This window comes from Tyto alba, unplaced genomic scaffold (assembly GCF_018691265.1).
Source record: "Tyto alba isolate M040663 unplaced genomic scaffold, T.alba_DEE_v4.0 Super-Scaffold_1000006, whole genome shotgun sequence".
Taxonomy (NCBI): Eukaryota; Metazoa; Chordata; class Aves; order Strigiformes; family Tytonidae; genus Tyto; species Tyto alba.
In genome coordinates, this window is record NW_024881272.1 from 4,492,349 (window position 1) to 4,511,232 (window position 18,884).

An 18,884-nucleotide genomic window follows, 5' to 3' on the forward strand; every position below is an offset into this window, starting at 1 on the left:
TGTTTTCCTGAGCTTTTACCTCTGGTAGAGGCACCCAAATTAAAAAGTCAGGCTGCAGGATGAAGTTGACACTCGGGTATCGTGATGTCTTCTGGGTGACTGCACACTTGAAAAGTTTTACTCAGAGGCATTTTAACTGCAAAGACACCTCAGTCCTGGGCACAGCAGCCAACCTCACATCTTTGAGGGGAATAAGAAACAAAGGAAAGAAGAAACAGTATCTCTTTGACCAAAACCTCTTTTACCTACCTGCACAGCCAAAAGCTAGGTGATACCTAGAAGAGGGGCTGAATTTGACACAACACACATTGGCCTTGGCCTCGATGCTTGCTACTGAATTGTCCAAGTTGGTAGACCACAGCTTCACTAGAGAAACAGAAAAAAGAGAAATGAGTAAACAAAAACAAACAAAAAAAATCAACCTCGTCTGAAAGGCATAAAATCTAGTTATTTCATAAATAAGATTCTGAAAAGCCTCACGCCAAGATGTTAGCGATTATAAGGGGTCAATTGCTGCTGATGGCTGGTAAGCTTGAGAACATTCTCAAGTGTGCACTGTAAATATTCTGCCCACCTCCATACACACAGGAGATGCTGAAAGTCCACATCCCACATGGCTGAGATCAGAGCAGGTGACTAACCATATGCTAGAATCTCAGCGTTTAAGGCTACTAGAGTGCAGATACATATAACCAAGAGCAGGAAGGCTTGTATCCTTTTTGTTCCTTGTCCCTTAGCTGGGATGCAAGATCTCCACACTCCACAGCAGAATTGCTTTGCACAGAATAAATATACTTAATTGTATGCTTTAGCACAGTGAGTGAGAACAACTTGTTTTATTCTTGAGAAACTGGCACAGACAGCGGAGAAATGTGCTGGCTTCCTATGATGATATATTTCCTTGATACAAGGAACTCCACTGTTCTCCGAGACTACCGTATGAACATTGATTAAACTTTGTAGTACAGAACGAGCTCTTCCTGAAGCACTCACTTCAGTGCTTCACAGGATGACCAACAGAAAACACCAGCGGCTTTTCAAAATAAAGCCTTCCCCATCCTCCACAAACACCTCAAGTAGCAGTTAACCTTAAAGATGAAGAGTGCCAGGCGCTCCCTACATAGCCGACCTTACTATTAAAAACTACAGATGAAACACTTTGCTCTCAGTCCAGGTGAAGGGGCAGCACATTGGCATCAACCCCCACTGATGCCTACAAGGCAGAAAATAACATTTATGTGTTTCTCCCTTCCCCCCTTTGCTTGGAGAGTGGGTTGCACTACACTTGAGTACCACGATCAGCATGCCGAGGCAGGAAGCAGGGCAAGCTGAAGCCACTGTTTGAACACACGGGAGCTACGTGAAGGCTTAATCCCTGAAACAGCTCCCACAAGCTGCCTGGGCTTCTTCAGATCTGTGGCCAATAGGTCTTCCCCTGTCTTTTCACAGAAAGCTCACTTTGGAGGGGAAGTGAGCAAAAATGGCAAAAGACTAGGAATCTTGTTACCCGCTGTGGTCAGTACATGAGGAAAGCAGACTTATGGTGTGTCCCCCCACCTTCTGAGGGTCACTCTGTATCACCTCTTGGTCAGTCTTTCCCAGGAGCTTTGAAGGAGAAGCAAAGCTTCCACATGGATTACCCAAGGATGTTTCAGATGGTCAAGGAAAAGGAGAAACACTGGTGTTCTAGTGCACCTACTTTTTAATAGTATGGCAAGCAATGAAAAACAAGAGCGAGCTATTTCTGACCATACCTCGGAGAACTGCTTCAGGAATGAGGGAAATACATGAGTGCTCGGTGCACACCAAGGAATCATTTTAGATACAGCACTGTGTGGGTATCTGACAGCTGCCTGGAACCATTGTAAGGCAGCACACACACACACCAGAAATACAATCACTGATGCATACTGTATTTGCGTATAAGCATTATGTAACATTCAATGAAAACAGCACCCACCCTGTTGCTGGCTTTCAGAAATAAATCCGTTCTCGTTTACCAGAGCTGTAGTAGTCATCCTGAACATCTAGCTACATTTCTAAATGAAACCAACAGCTTTGCATGCATGGCTTAAGATGCTCTCTTCTAGAGGGTGAGACTCGGTAACATACGTCCTCCATTGTGTGCTTGGGGGCAGGGAGATGAATGGAGCCAGGAAAGACAATTTTGCAAAACAATCAAATATTAGCATTTTGCTTTCATAGACTATACATCTCCTGGTGTTTGTTCAAGCAACAGTGGCAGTGGAGGACATCAAGTTCATGGATGAGATGGTATAGGAAGCAAATCATACCATGATTACAGGAGGACACTTGGCAGACAACACTGCTTCAACTTGAGGCGTGTGGGAAGGTTACGTGATCTCACAGTTCAGAGCAATGTTCTGCCCAAATCTAGTACTAACACCACACAGGCTTGTCTTCCAACCAGGTATCAATATTTAAAGTTGCATCCAAAGCGGCCAAGTCTCTCCTTGACACCACCTCTAATAAACAAATGGCCATCTGGTCTCGGTTTTGTAGCAAAAGGTAATTGAGGGCTCAGTTTCAACTTGGATCCTTTTTTCATTCAAGTTTTCAGGTCATAAGCTGAGCCATTTAATCTGGTGAGGAGTCAACCTGTGTGTTGAAAGCCATCATAATATTCTTTACAGCTGACAGACAGAGATTAGAGTCTGCAATTTCTGTGATCTAACTGCTGTGGGATACACTGGGCTCCAATTATATCTTAGTCAGTGCCATAAAGAAAGGATATATGTGACATATAACAACACATAATGAAACATGTCAAGTTTTACCTGGAACTGCCCATTATTTTTTTAAAAGAACTGACAGGTTAATAAAGCATAATTCATGAGAGTAAGGTTTATTTGCTGTAGCTTTCAGCAATTTTGCTGAGGTCGAGGCAGTAATTATCCAACGTACAGATGTCTTGCTAACACCTAGAATTGTGTTGATGAGACAAGCAACCATCTGAGATCGACTATTTCTAAATCATACCTTCTCAAAGCGTATGTTTTCTAATTTTGCAGCTGTTGAGAGACATCTCTATGTGGCCAAACGTCTACCCCTCACCAAACACGTAAGAAGATGCCACCAGAACAGCTTTTTCAGTTTAAAATGTTCAGGTCTTTTCACGATACTTTTTATTTGGTTGGAACTTTACACCAAATATGCAAGTTTATAAATGAATTTTCTATATATCAGTTCCATGTCTAAACACTGAATAAAGGAGGCAGAAGCCTGTACTGCAATATCTGAAGCTGTTGACGTACACAGTTGGTACACTGATAGTAAGAATATTTCATCCAGCCTGTCATTTTTGAAACTCTTATCTAGTCATGTGATGGATCTAGTTGGCTGCTGTAACTCCAAAAAAAGTTGTAAACTAGGAGTAAGACACTGGTACCAGAAAATTCGTTTGCACAGATCTGAGGAATCCCTAGGGAAGAAGGAAGCTGCTGAATTGTCCCACTAGGCAAAATTTTTGATCCACTGTCTTGTGCAGGTCAGGAGAATGATGGAAACTGATGACTGTTAGCAGGCAATGACCGCAGGGTATTCTTCCTTGCATAAAACACAGCCAGACAGATATTTTGGTTGGTATTTTAACTACCAACATCTTCTTGACCTTTCAAGATATTCCCAGTTGAATCCAACAACCCCACAAATCTCCAGGAAATTATCGAACTTCTTTTAGCCAGGAAAATGAGCAAACTGAAAGTTCAAACTGGTATTTTAAGCGAAATAAACACCTATACCTCCAGTTAAAGTCAGCAGAAGCTAAAGGAACTAAGTATCACTGAAAATAAAACCCCAAACAATCCTCTGGAAGTCCTCAAAGCCTGGGAGCAAATTGATCTGCAGTTCTCAGGGTAGCTCCCCCTCTAAAAGACCATGCTTCTTTTTTATGAAGCCAACCCTGCAATTCTGCTTTATCCCACTGAATTCAGGGACACTACCAAAAAATAGCTGTATGATTCGTACCCATGGTCTCACCAAGGCAGCATGGAAATTACTTTCCTTATATGTAATGAAAGAGATGCTTGCATTCCTCCTTGGCATAAGACCATGAAAAGTAACCTCTCACTAAAACTCAGAGCCCTCGGGTGCTCCTGTTCTGTTCCACCTCTCCATTTTGAGCCAGGAAACAGTCAAGGCACTACAGCTTACAGAAAGGACATAAAACCAGGACTCTTTCTTCGGCTGAATTTGTCAGTACTGCTTGTATCACCTTGAGCTTCAAAAACAACCCCAGAACAAATGCTTCATTACTCCACATCAGATCTCTACCACGGTGGAGACTTAAATCCTACCCACATGGCATCACAAAATATTCTGTTTTCTCATCTGCTCATTTTGCCACAGCCATTAAACTACCTTCCCAATCCAGAACAGACAGGGATGTTGGTCTGAGAAGCAGTTGTACATCATTAGCTAAGTGCGCTAGCTCCAGCCCTATCCTTGCACTTTGATAGCATCATTCTGCCTTCAAAAAATTAATCTTTTCTGCTCAAAAAGTAGAAATTCACCCTTTCTTACTTATATGAGAATCATAGCTCCTGCTATTTTTATGTCCATAAAAGAACTGAAATTAAGACTGTGCCGTTTCCCCAAGCTGTTTGTAGCACAAGTAAACACTAATTTTACTCATTGCTGTCTATCTTTAGGTCCCTATAGACATACGCAACTACCTTTGCCCCTTTAAAAGGGAAGGGCATGGCAACTATAGATAAAAGCGAGGTTTTTTATGCACACAGTAGTTACCTCAAATACAATAATGCTTTTAAGCTTTCATTATCTGCCATTAAAGTAGAAAGATCTTCTACAAATGAGCATTCTTGTATTATCTTCATCTTATGATGGGGACAACGCAGGACCTGAGACCCAAGGATGTTGTTTCTAACTGTATCAGAATCATTTTACCCCTAAAAGCACTCCATTCTTCAGCATCTCCTTTGCTGGGCCTGAGCCCTCGCACAGACAGCTGTGAAGCACTGATGATAGGATTTTTCATCTAAAAGCTCCTTCACAAATACATGCCCGCAGAGCATAACCAAGTGCTTTAAAAATTAGCTTCCAACATGAAAAGACGGAGGAGAGACAGGCAGGTACACAGGCAAGCAGGAAGAACTGGCAAAGCTGTCACTTTTTTGCTAGCTTGTCCTGATCATTTGAGAGGAAAATGTTATACTTGTGCTTTCTAGGGAAGCGAGGCGAGATTAGCTCCAATTGCTCTGGTTACACCAATATCTATCATCATTGAGATTTCTTGTTAGAAAGCCTAGTGTGTCCTCACACAAGCAGAGTAGTAAAAGAGGACAGGAAGGGTACACAGATCTTGGCTTTTGGCCCAGGTTCTGTACCTGGCCAAACACATGTTACTACACACCCAAAGCTGACCAGAACTCAACCGAGCACTCATGAACATAAGCAGAAGGACAAAAATTTAAGTTAGGCAGGTTTGAGTTAAAACACTTGTCATAGGTGTTACCTTTTCCTCACATTTAAACCTTTCTATGTGATCACTGAAATAGAAGGTGGACGCTATATAACATTAATTTGGACGTTTGCTATTATTGCTCTGTACCTTAAACACTTCTAAAATCTGTGCTTATTTCTAACACTTCCACACAGGACTCCATTTGGCTCTAGTGGGCTTGTTACATATGCATATCAGGCAAATCAGGGTAGAAGGATAAAGTGTTCCAGCCCGGTTTTATTCACCTAAATCTCAATACGCTTCCAAAAGATCTTTGTGAATTGAAATGCAAGCTATGTAAATCTGCAAATGTTATTACAATAATTTCTAAGTAAACACTACACTTTTAGAGACTATTAGTGAAGAAGTGAACTGTTAAACTAGAGACAGGAGCTCTGCTTGCAGCTGGCTTTGCAAAACTGGACAACTTGTTAACATGCTAATAAATGCATGTCTACCTGGCAGATAAGCTTTTTCAAATGCATAGCATGAGTGGGGAGGAATGTGATGAAGAGGTTGATAATTTACAAGGTGAATGTTCACTCCTGCTGCATTTAAGCACACAGAAAATACTTTTGACTTCCTCCAAAAAAAAAAAGGGGGGGGGGGAAGTGTATCAAAAACATTTAAAACACCTCAAATACAATCACTGAAGTTGCATTTTGTAAATGGAATTACCAGCTACATTAAGACTGCCAAATGAAATTGAGGAACACTAATACAGCTTTCTTTTGAAACAGAATTTAAAAACATTTTAGAGTTTGAAAGGTTTAATTTTTATGAAATATTAATTTATCATTTCAAAGCAAATCATGAAGAGCTTTGTCCAAAGCTGTATCAGCCCATCTGGGAGATGTGATCCCCACTGAATATGAAAGGAACTCTACAGCTTTTGCTGCTTAATAACTCTACTTTGACACTGTAAATATATTACAGATAAAATCTTGTTCATTAGAAATGAAGAATACTACATGCTGCTCAGTGCTAACCTTTACTTTAGAACTTTCCTATTTCCTCTTAGAAGAGACACATTCTTCCACCAGTATGTTGGGAAAGGGCTTATCTTAAGGGCTCTCCAAAAGCCCTTGGTGAAATGGACCCCGGAGTGTGCAAAACTGAGTGCTGCTCCCAGTGCTCCCATTCAGTCCACCATCTGGCCGCTGAGCTCCAAGCAGCACACTGCACACCGTGAAAGCGGGAGGCTTCCCGGTGTTCACAGTCTTTAACATTCAGAGCTACAGGTAAAACTGCAGCAGGCATTTTTAACTTCTGCTTTTTCCCCAGCAACCTTATTTCTGAAATATAAATACATGCTGTTCTTCTGAAAGGCCCCAACCAAGCCTTTAACTCAATAAGCTTAACTAATGTTTAAAACCCATTTTACTTGGTTTAGTGTCCTGGAAAACACTAGCTAGAGAGCATACCACCTGAAAAATGTGAGCATCGTATCAAGAAATCTTAATCCAAACAAAGCCTCTTCTAAGATCCAAACAGTTCAGTAATATCTTCACACATTATCATGCCAACTACAATCCTGAAGGTAGCTGAGGAATCAGCTATTTGAAATATCACATTTTTGTTCCTGAAAGGGAGTACGCAAAGTGTAAACTTTCTGCACAGGGACTGAGAAAGAATAATACCTTTGGCATCATCAGAGCCTGAGGCCAATAGCTTTGGATCCATCAGGTTAAAGTCAACACTCCAGCACCTTTTCTCATGCTCCTGTTTAGAAAAACAAGAAAAATAATGTGAGGTAGTGAGCTGTAATCTGATAAAATAGTAAAAGAAAAAAATACATGCTGTTTTGTATGAATTGTCAGAAGAGTCCTGGACACAGAAACTTACTGTGTTTAGCAGTTTATCAAAAAATACCCTTTCTCCCAATTAGACCAATGCTTGTAGTATGCTAGACATGCCATAAAAGCAGAACACAGTAGAATGGCAATTTTAAAAACTAAAACTGATTTTCTTTTTTTTTTTTTTTTCCTTTACTTGAAAGAAAAAAATGACGACTTCAGGAAATATACTTTAAAGACTTGTTTTTTTGCAGCACAGTTTGACTGACTGTGGTTCTACTGTGTGCTGCTTCTTATTCTAGTAGATCACAGTTGTATCTCCCAATACCAATAAGATGCCCGTTCAAAGCCATTTCAAACACCTCCTCTCTGAAATTTCAGGAGGAAAATCCCACCTTCCCATTGAGTTATTAAACAAAACTTCTGGTGTCTAATCCTGTCCTACCACTGAAACAAATATTCTTACAAGACTGCACACTCTTCTCCAAAATACAGAAGAGCTGTATTTGCTAGGCTGGCACATCCCACATGGAAGCACAACACTGCGTTGAAACCCGAAATTCAGTTAAAACCCTGAAGTTTAAAGACTTCACACAGGCTTGCAAGACGACGACATGAAAAGCTCGCCAGGACAAAGTCACTAAAGGATTTCTAATACATGCAAAGCAGATGTCAGTATGCATGCCTCTCTGCAAATCCAAATAAAAAATTCAGGTAGTCTGACAGGAAGCAAAATGAGTTCGTTTTAACACAAGCAACAGCTGGTCCTCTCTAGGTTCATTATTCAGCCTCATAACAAGATGCAAAATATATCTGAGAGGAAAACAGACAAGATTTATTTTGTCCAGTATAATTTCTTTTTAATTGAGATATGCAAAGTATAAGTTTAAAGCATTATAAAGTGGACAAAACACAATGAAAAAGTAAACAAAGGCTTAAATAGGAACCAAAACTTAGGCTGAACTGTCAAGAAGAGGGAACTGAAGGCCAGTCTGCAGTTCATTATCACTCACCAGTTTCGGGGCACTATGGTACCTACACAACACCCTGCAGCACTTCCAGCCTCTCCCCAGACAGAGCCACCACTCTTCCAACCTCCTCGTTCTGAATCACAAGCCTCCCTGAATCCATTATATAGAAACGCAGTGTTCGAATACCATGATAAGACAAAATACCAGAAAATTCTCCTGAAACAGGTCTCGCTGTTGAGCACGTGTACGCTGCTCTGCTGAGCGCAGGACTGCATCGGGAAGGGTTCTGCCCACCCTTCTGTTCTCCCAGCCTCGCCACTTAAATCTGCATTTCACTCTCCTGCTTTACGAGCGCCCGCAGCAGTGATCACTGCAGGATTTCCCAAAAGACTTTTGACAAAAACTGAAGTGGAACAGGTATGGAGAGAGAGAGGTTTCTAAAGAAAGGTGAAATAACTTCCAGAAACTCATTTCTCCCTGTGTAGATTCCCTGCCCGGAAGCAGCAACAAGAAAACGTCAAATGCCTCATGACTGTGACAAGAAGATATAGCTGCCTCCCTCGGAAGACTGCAGCTCAATAAAGCTGTGTGGATGAGACATTCACCAAACAGGAGGAGCATCCGTTTCACCCTGAGGAATGGAAAAGCCTGCTGCTGGACTAGAAAGCAGAACCTCAGACCGACCACTGCTCCCCCAAGTGTGCTCCCCCGGTGTGGGAAAGTGTTGCTCACTGATCGCATGTTACCTGGTAGACCTTGGATCTTTGTCCCGTGAATCCGTCCCAAAGGATGACGGTGCCCTCATAGTCACTGCTGGCTAGCAGGTTCTTGTGGTAACTACTCCAGCTGATACAGCTTAAAAAGAAAAACAGCCCCAATCAGTCTTAGGTTAAATCATAACTTAACCCAACACAACAAAAATCACTCTTGCAATTCATCAGGCAATTAGTGTCTTTGCAAAGGACACAGCATTCAATCAAGCCACGCCACTGAAATACTCAGGAAAGGACAAAACCAAAACCCACCAGAAATAAAACAAACTTTCCTCCAAAAACTAAAAGAAAAGCTCTATTGGCTTAATTGACATTGCCCCCCTCAAAATGAAGTGCTAGAGTTTGTGGTTTGTTTTCGTTTTTTGTTTGTTTGGTTTGTTTTTTTTTTTTTTTTTTTTTTTTTTCAAAACGCGTTCACCTCTACCACTGCAATTGTTTTGCTATTTGACTTCCACACAAACTCTCATGAAGAGCTCAGGGTTTGACTTCTTAGCCTCTTGCCAATAGCTACTACTGTTATTATTACCATAAAGATAACTAACCTAACAAAAGCTATATATCTGTAAAACATATAGCTGCATGGGTGGTAAATCAACTTCTCCAGCACATATGTAATGTTCTATACATGTACCTATGTGCAAATGAAAGTTTGACTTTGGGGAAACTACTTTCAGCTTTCTGTAAATGCGGAAAGACCTCCTCTTCCTATCCAAAAGGAAACAGCAGTTTAGGAGATGTTTTTGATCCAGAACTGCAAAATAGATCGCATGGGTTTGAATTTTAAACTGAATTGAGTGGCCCTGCAAAACTGAATGACAATTCCACCAACAAACTTTAACCATCAGCAGACAAAACAAGAGCAGCGACGCTGCCAAGTCACATCCGTAGCATTCTGGCACTATGCCTCCACTCCGACTCCTGAAAAACGTGACAGAGGTAAGAAAATTTGTAATACTTGTTCACCAATTTTTGCACCATCTGGCAGAAAAGCATGCCAGTTGGTATCAACTGTGATGCATGCAGCAGAAGCTAAACTGACAGATCCAACTCATGCAGGTCAAACAGCTCTGACACAGTTAACTAGATTATGGTAGCCCTGGGGACAAGTTTTAACCAACAATATAAAGTAGAAGGCCATGATTCTGTAACTTTTTAGTACTGCTCTGATCAGTGTAGCTACACATTGAAATATGACATAGGTACATAAATATTGACTTAGAAGTATTATACCTTGGCAAATCCTTGGTTCCACTATACACTTGCACCATGTTTTCCTTAGGAATTTATACACAGAAGGGGAAAACCACTCTTCCTTTTTTAAGGTAGTTAAATGTAAACACTTATTTTTCAGTTAGTTAAATAGCATCAAGCAGCACGGGTGTTCTGCTCTTGACTAACTTAACTTACTGGGGTGTGGGTTTTATAACTACAGAGGGACTACGCATACCATCATAGTTCACCACTACTTGGCTGCATGGAATCCACAAGCTTATCTGAGGTTCTGCAACAGCCAAACAACAAAAGGCAAGAAACTCAACTGGTTTTCAACAAAAATTTGAAGAAACAGGAGGAAGGAGTAACATCCTATTGGTGCTTGCATCAGCAGAAAACTTCACCGAGTGATCCAAAAGACTTCCAGCTCTGACTTCCTCTGTTTGCACAAGATAATCTAACTTACAGAAATAGGACAGTTGTCCAACCACAGCAGCTTTCTGCAAGCCTCTTGCACCCCTGCATGATGCTTGGAGAAAACCTTCAGGACATACCCTCCCCCCATGGATCACTGGGGGCTTTCTTTAGAACGGCCAGTACAGAGGGACATTTGATGACACTGCTTTTAACCTGTCTACCTGCAATCTGTTTTCGCACTTGCACGTTTCCTTCTTACAACAGCATCCCTTGATTTGAAAACCTTGCATTTAGAAACTTAAAAAGTTTTATTTACCCTATGTAAATCCTTGTCTTTAACAATCAGCTGCTAGGAGGATGGTTGAGGTGATACAGCTCAGGGAATGCTATCCCTGGTTTCCCCTCTTCCATGATACATCATTAATTAGAGAATGTTAAGTGTCCTCAGCCCTTGAAGGTACAAAGACTGTCCACAATGTATCATCAAGCAGCTATCATTACACCAGCTCTGTTACCATTAGGTACCCACACAGAAAAGCAGGTCTTGACAGTCTATGATTTACTAGAAGCCGCATTCAGAGAGGCTTAAGTGGCTCCCTGAGGACCAAATGAAGCTGGCAGGCACTGCCCACCAGGACTTGGAGGTGAAGGTTGCAGCAGTCCAGAGATAACTATGTCTGACGTCTGGAGTCTTGTTTCCAGGCGGAGCAGTCAGTCATTGACGGAAGCAAAAGTGGCTCAGAGCCCTAAAGCTATAATACAGTGAGGCTCTGGGCTGGGAGCAGTCTCCAGCTAATGGCAGGGGGGTAGACACTGGAATAGACTTCTATTGGTTCAAACCTGTCCCCCCTGCCATCTTATCTTTGCTCAAGTCAGGGCTTCAAGGAGCTTGAAAAAAAAAAAAAAATTTGTAAGTTTAGCCATCACACAAAAGCAGGAAGAATACAGGCCAGGGCCAAATCTTGGAGAAGGCAGTCTTTGATCTGGATAGCTTTGAGAGTATGTCAGGCAGCATCAGCAGGTGGAGAGGGTCCTAGAGAAAGGCAGACATGCTGGTGTCACCTTGGCTGGTTAGAGGATGAACGGTCTAGGGGAGCACAAGATCCACATCTGGCTGGCAAAAGAGAGCTAGGAATTGCAAGCTGAACTATGAAGAGGATAATCACATAACTATATCTTGTAAAAAAAAGAAATCACCCCAGACGATGAAAATTAGGAATTACTGAGTAGGTAGAAAAATATAAAGGACGGAATTTAACAGTTCTATTTGAGATGTGATAGATCTAAGGATATAAGTGTCAGGTTTGCAGGGAGAAGTTATATTTTATCAGATCAATCAATATAGATGGAGAAAAATGAAGGGTTTCAGTGCCCGAAAGCATGTCCATTAGGTCTGGCACAGCAAAGATCAAGCTAAGCATTTTGTCCCACTGAAGTCTGACGGTGTTAATGAGGGGTTAACACTCACTCAGAAAGCATTTGTAGATAGACTGAGAGGGGAAACCAGGAACTGACAGGTGAAAAATGTTTAGGGATTTGCAGCCACTAAGTGGTTCAATTAACACCTTTTAAGTCACACATACCATAAATCTTTCATTTTTAAGGAATATGATTAAAGGATCATAATAAGACAAAACCAACTCTGTTCCAGCTCTCTGCCTTAATTCTCCCCTTATCACAACCCAACCCTCTTCACAAAGTTTGGAACTAGAGCTTTCTCCCCAACACTGCAATACCTGAGCTTCTATAGAACTTAAATTCTCAAAAATAACCTTGTAGAACACAATTCAGGGTTGGATCAGGTGGAGGGGAGCTCGCTCTCCAGGTAAAGGATGCTTTTTACCAAGGGCTGACTGTCCTTTGATCGTATTCTCTGGTGCCTGTGATGATACAGGCCTGAAAGAAGGCTGTCTCGGAGCTGGGATATGATGTTTCTCTTCCATGGGGCTTCCCTGGGACCTACAAAGGGTTGAGAAGCTACTGCCATGCTCCCCTCAAGGGAAGCACTGATCTTTCTTCCATGCCCAACACAGGCAATTTTGTTGAAACTTCAAAGACATCTACTTTTTTGGGTTCCCTTGAGATGTTATCATGGGTGACAAACTGAGTAACAGACTCAAAAAACACATGGGGGAGCAAGCTGGAGAAGGGGAAAGGGCAAAGGTGCAGCAGCAAAAATGCAGCTTACACAGTCCTCAAACAGGTTAAGCATCGAAACCCCAGAAGTTCATAAATATAACCTTTTGTAGACAACCTTTAGATGGCCTGCAGCCACAACTAGGGAGAAATTGAGATGTGGAGGCTTTGAGGTATGATACAAAAATTAGGTACCTAAAGCTGAGATAATGTATAATTCAGCGCTGAATTAAAAGGAGTTTTGTGAGGCCATCTTTTATTTTAAATACTAGTAGCTTTACTTTTTCAGGTTTTACTTTATTCTTTAAATCCAGAAACAAGGCGACAGCTATACCCCAGAGGTTTATCTTGCCATAAGTTGTGATAGCTTTCCTTCCTAGGAGATTAGCCAGGAGAAACTGTAGTTGAAAGCTAATCATCAACCTCTGAGACATTCTCCTTAACCTCAGCATCCAATCTGGACACACAGAAATCCTGACCCCGTAAAGATTTATGTGCATCTTTCATTTTATTCAGAGATACAAGTGGGCCAGCTCGGTTAGCGTTGTCAGTCACACTGATGTTTCTTTCATGAGCCAGTATTTTTATGGCTGAAATGTCTCAAATCCAGGATCAAGTTACCAGGTGTCAACCACCCCTCTGGCGGTGAGTTAAACGGAGTTAAAGCCTTTAATAAGGCACAAACTGCTGTGGTCTGACCTGCTTCTGAGTGCCAAATGCTTCAGATCCAGTCTATTACCATGAGTCAACCAATGCCCAGTAGTTTTAGGACTGAAACGTTTTTAAAGGAGTGATCTTTTACTGCAAGGAACATCCACGTGAATAACAATGCTAACCAAGTACTTCAGCGACATACAGAATTACATTACCATTCTGAATGTTAGAAAAAAGTTGTTGTTTTTTTTTTTTTTTAAATCAATCCAAAGAAAACCTTTAGTAGGGTTAAGAGACAAATACTTCCAAAGAAAAACTTCATCTTATTGCAAAGTGGAACAGTTACTCTGAAAACTGGAATTAATGCAAGTTGAAGGTATATTTCCTTATAACCTGCTTAGTGTCAAACATTTTCTGCACTGGAAATATGGGCATCCAACAGAACCACCTGTGAGGTTTTTCAGCATGAAGAGAGCTCATACCTCTCCAAATAGCAAAGACTCTACAAAGAAAAACACCATACTGCAAGTTCTTGCTTAATTTAAACTTAATAGTGAAAACTGACTGCCGTTTCAAAAACTGACAGCAATATGCCCATGAACTACTATTAGGATCAAGCAATCACACATTTGATTTACTGACACCGAAAAATGAAAACAATAAAATACCAGCAGCCCCCTAAAAAAAAAAAAAGCCTACTGATGCTTAGCTTTTACTGCGGTTGACTAAACAGATGCAGCTGATTTTGGAGGTTTGTGGTAACATCTATCACTGAAGTACAGATGCTGCAAACACACAGTGGTGAGCATGCAGAATACTAAACATTGATTTCAAAAGCGTGTTTACCTAACCACACTTGCACATCACCTATTGTAGATTAACGAGGCCTAAAGCCAATTTCTTTTACCTGAACGCTAGATCTCCTTATTTTTCTCACCCTGCAACCTGTGGCAAAACAAAAAAATCTGCCTCTTGAATAAATCAGAGAAGAGCTGTGGCTCGCTGCTAGCCGTTCATTCTCTTCTCGTCCTTTCCCATCTCCTCCTGCGCGGGGGGAGCCGCGGATTATTGTCTGCCATAGCTAGGGACACAGCAAGTCATAATTAGCTCACAGGGTGCTGTTTATAGCTACTACACAATGCCAGGATTTGTTTCTTGTACCGAAGCTATGAATCTGTAAATGGGATTTTTATGAGGATTTATGTGTCATCTTGTGTTTTTCCTGGAAGCTTATGCCACTGTCGTTCCCGGGGGACGCGATGCACATTTACCAGAAACCCAACACACCAACTTCCTCCCCGCTCTTAAAAACAGGGATGAGAAAGCTCCGCAGATGATGAAAAAAGAATGTATTTAAGAAGCAGGTGGGTGTAAAAAGAGGAAGAAAGACTCAGCTACAGCTGGTACCACGGCTCTGCTCCAGAAAAGCCTACAATCAATTACTGCTGGCATGAAGCTCAACCTTTCAGCAGGCGCCCAGCTGGCACAAGGCAGAGCAGGGCTGGGCTGGGGCCAGCCCCATCCCAGGCAAGGGCTTCCCTTCCCGCAGCTGCTCCAGGCCAGCAGACTTGCTCTTGGCCAGACACAAGTCCTCACAAACCCTGTCACCTGCCTGCTTTTATAAAAGCCCATCAGAGCTGCTGCGCCTCCAAAAGCTGAGTCACCGACCTAACCGCCAACAATTTATGCTCCGGCATCGTTTTTATGTTCCGGCATCATCCCTCCGAACGAGGTTAACCGGGATCAATTTTAGGGTGAGCTCCCCCTGACGTGTCTTTGGAAAGACAAAGTGCCTGCGGACAGACAGCTCTGGTGACACGTGAGGACTGAAGGGATGTTATAAGCCGTGCCAGTGTCGCGCGCCAGCTTCAGCAGAAGGAACGTCACCAAATCCCATCTGCCCACAGACCCCTGCATCCGTGCTGGTAAAAGAGGTACCACCCGCGTGTCACAGCAGAAATGCATCCATCTTCAGCATCAGAAAGCACACTAGCAGGGAGAGTAAACCTCTGAAAGAAGCTGCTGCTCCACCCAAATTAAGATCAACAGCTTTAAGCCAAGGCTTTTTACCAAAAGAAGGCTCCACTTGTTTGGATTTTATTATAATACAGGCACATTTTCAGCATCCTGCAATATTCTGTAATGAAATTACAGCTTTCGTATATAACTTCTCCCTCAAGCTATGCCACTTCAGAATACCAAGTTATTATGCTGCTCAGTGCTTCGCCAGCGAGCCCCAGCACCAGTGACTGGCAGCACAGCTAATGGATATAGCAAGGATGCATTCGACTGACAGCCTAACTTTATTTGTCAAAACCAAAAGCACCCACATGCTGAAGGAAGGCTGATATAACCTGGAGGTGCCACGGGGGGGAAAAAAATAATATATATATGCATTTCTTCGGAGGAATAAGAGAAAGTAGGGCAAGAAAATGAAAGAAGAGGACCCTGTCCACCTTTGCTGAGGCACAGAGTGTCAGATGACAATTCATTTAGCATTGTCATATATATATATATATAATGTATTTATGCATGAAATTTGAGAAAGATAAGAAATCTTGAAGGCAAGCAGTGTCTTGTCTAGAGCACAAAGCTGACAAGAATAACATCACTGAAGGCATTAATGCGGCTCTTCTCACCAGCGGCTGCTGGAGAAGGAAGAACAAACAACTTCCTAATGCCTGGCAGGATCATCGGGGTAGATTCCTGTCAAATTTGAAGTAGCAAGTCTGGAAATTGTCTCGGACTGAGAAATTCCAAACACACATTGCTTTTCCCCTTCTTATTAAGGCAAAAGGTATTAACTGACTGCTAGATGGTTCTCCTATTATTCTGCTCTTGTCTCCAGAATAATGAAGCTGAACAGTATGAACTCTGCTATCACTCAGGCAAAAATGCTGAACATTTCACAAATCCAGCAAAACACAAGCTCCATAACCAGTGTGGCTTATCAAGAAAAAAATCCCTCTCAAACTGTTTTTACTCATCTTGAAAGTCACTCCCAGCCTCAGTTGCATTTACATCTTTTCCTTCATAAAACAGTGTTACACAATTCCTGAGAATAATCAGCATGAGTGATCCAGGAGTGACTGATCTATCTTAAGAAATGTGTCAACTACAAAACTAAGTGTGAGTTTTACGCTATAAAGAAGGCTTGCAAACATTATTAATCTTGTTACACAACATTGTGTTTTCATGAAAGCTGGACGGTTATATAAATTTATTACTTAAACTTTTGTGGGTGCTTTACTGTTTTTAAAATGTAGAGTACCAAATAAAAACAAATGAGTTCAACACAGATGCTGGTGACTTGTATTATAATACTGAATTGGTTTGATTGCCTGTATTATTTACCTCTGAGCTTTAACAGAATTTTTGAATTAGGATTTGTAAGTTATGTTAGCTGGATTCTTTCAATTGAAGTTCTGACATGGTGGTCTATTTTTCTCTGGTTTAAGCAATCTAAAGAGATGACAGTAATGACAGCAGCACAGAAGCAGAAATCAAGCAAGGTCTTTTCCCAAGAGCTTGATATTACAAGGCCCAGCAGAAGAGTACTTCAGGCAGACAAATTCACAGGCAGAAGGTGCAAATGAGGCACACTGACTGCAGACTACCAGCCTCCCAGCAGAATTGAAAGGATTTGGTTGATGAAGAGAAGAGAGCATGAAGGAATCAGTGGCTATTATGAAGAACTGGGCAGAGAAGTTACCTTGACAAGCTAAGACTCTACCTGGAGCATAGCCACCGCTCTGCTTTTACTCTCCTTTTAACTGAGTAGGTATCCAACAGCATTTTCAAGAAAACAAAAGCAGTTCACTACCCTATATCCATTTCTCCTCCAGACGTGTGAGTCTGCTCTTACCTTGGATGAGCCCAGCATACACAAGTAAAAGTGCTTGTGGCACCTGATCTCACCCAGAGTTCAAAGCAAGCTCTCCATCAGCTCCTGCTTGCCTTTCCCCTCCCATTCCCACAATGGATAAGGAAAGCAAAACAGTTACTGCACGTAAACAAATTGAAAAGGCCCTCTGAGTTCAAATGCAAAGTCAATGCCTACCTGATTTTGGAATTACAGGTCATTTCATTCTCAGGGTAGTGAATATCCACCGCATCCTGAATGACTGTACCATACTCATAGACTTTAATCTTCTTTGTCACCCCAGCGATGGCAAAGTAGTCACAGTCTCGGTCGAACTCGATACTGAGGAACAAAAGCACAGGTTGAAAACTGTGTAACGCAACAAATGTACTTACCAGAAGGTCATTTTACCACCTAAATGGTGGTGTGGCAGAACTGAGAATCACAATTTTCAGTTAGCAAAAAGTTCAGAGCACCTTGGTCAGATCTGGCACACACACCAACAGCATGGAGTTCTTGCTCTCAGGCACCATTTTCTAATCCCCTCTAAACACACCCACATCTCCATTAACTGAAGTGGACTTTCTGTGGTAGCACAATCTCCCTCACACAGCCAGGATCTTTGTTCAGACGCTCCAGAGGTTTTCCTGTTCAACTCACCATCTACATTATGCAGTACCCAAACGCCAAAGCTGACAGCTCACCCTGGAAATGTGCTTAACATTCAGCTGTACACTCTAAGAACTATGTGCTGCAGGATGTCTGTCCATCGATTTACCTCAGTTGCATTGCTGCATCCCTTAGCTCCCATATACAGCAGATCGGTCAACTCTTAAGTGTTAATGCAGAGCAAACTATTTGTGAAAAAAACTCCTCCTAAATTACCTGAGTAAGAACAGAGGATCAAAACATATATCACTAGCACTGTAAAAACCATGCACTCTATGACTTCCACTTAGGGTTGCTTGTGGAAACCGAGGCACCTTCTTTCTTGAACTGCAGGGCAAGTTTGTAATAGATATCAATGAAGTTGGAAGTAAAAGCAGTCACCTTATAACAAAGTTAAACTGCAAATGAGAAAAGCCTGAGGTTGTACATGAAATACATCCGAGAGAAAGGCAGGCAGCAGGTTATAAACAGCTAATGTCATTGCTACCTTTGCAGCTCGGAAGGGCTCGAGAGAAATCTATTAGACATCTAGTCGTGAGGGAAGTAAACCTGCTTCCTAGGAGCTCCTGCAGCTCCTGTCCCCGCAGGCAGGGCAGGGTGGATGTGCACATACACCCACCTCCTTTCAGGAGCACCAGCCTCAGCAAGGCATCAGTTTGCTGCTCCCTCCCAGAAAGGGCTTGGGGGTGGCATCTGCCTTCAGTCTGCGGGTTTCTATGATCACTAACCAGCTCTCAAGTCTTTTGACTAAGTAATCAATCTACTACTTTGAGAGGTCTCTTCTGGGGTTCTTCCTCTCAGTAATGTGTTTCAATCTCTGCTGTCCCTATTTTTTTTTTTTTTTTTTCTTTTTCCCCCAAGAAGACAGAAGGTTTGTGAACCAGGCAGCAAGTTCTGAATGGCAGCAGAGAA

At 41.9% G+C, this 18,884-nt stretch overlaps 1 protein-coding gene across 3 annotated transcripts in view; it reads right to left on the reverse strand.

Annotated features, from left to right (window-relative positions):
* Window positions 1–18,884, reverse strand: part of COP1 (COP1 E3 ubiquitin ligase) — a 129,310-nt gene that overhangs the window by 56,527 nt on the left and 53,899 nt on the right. For all 3 annotated transcript variants that reach the window (XM_042804750.1, XM_042804744.1, XM_032995544.2), the window contains exons 12-15: window positions 17,502–17,645; window positions 8,996–9,104; window positions 7,123–7,204; window positions 250–366 (exon numbers count right to left, since the gene is read on the reverse strand). In XM_042804750.1, coding sequence (XP_042660684.1) covers window positions 250–366; window positions 7,123–7,204; window positions 8,996–9,104; window positions 17,502–17,645 — 452 coding nt within the window. The remainder of the gene's footprint in view (window positions 1–249; window positions 367–7,122; window positions 7,205–8,995; window positions 9,105–17,501; window positions 17,646–18,884) is intronic.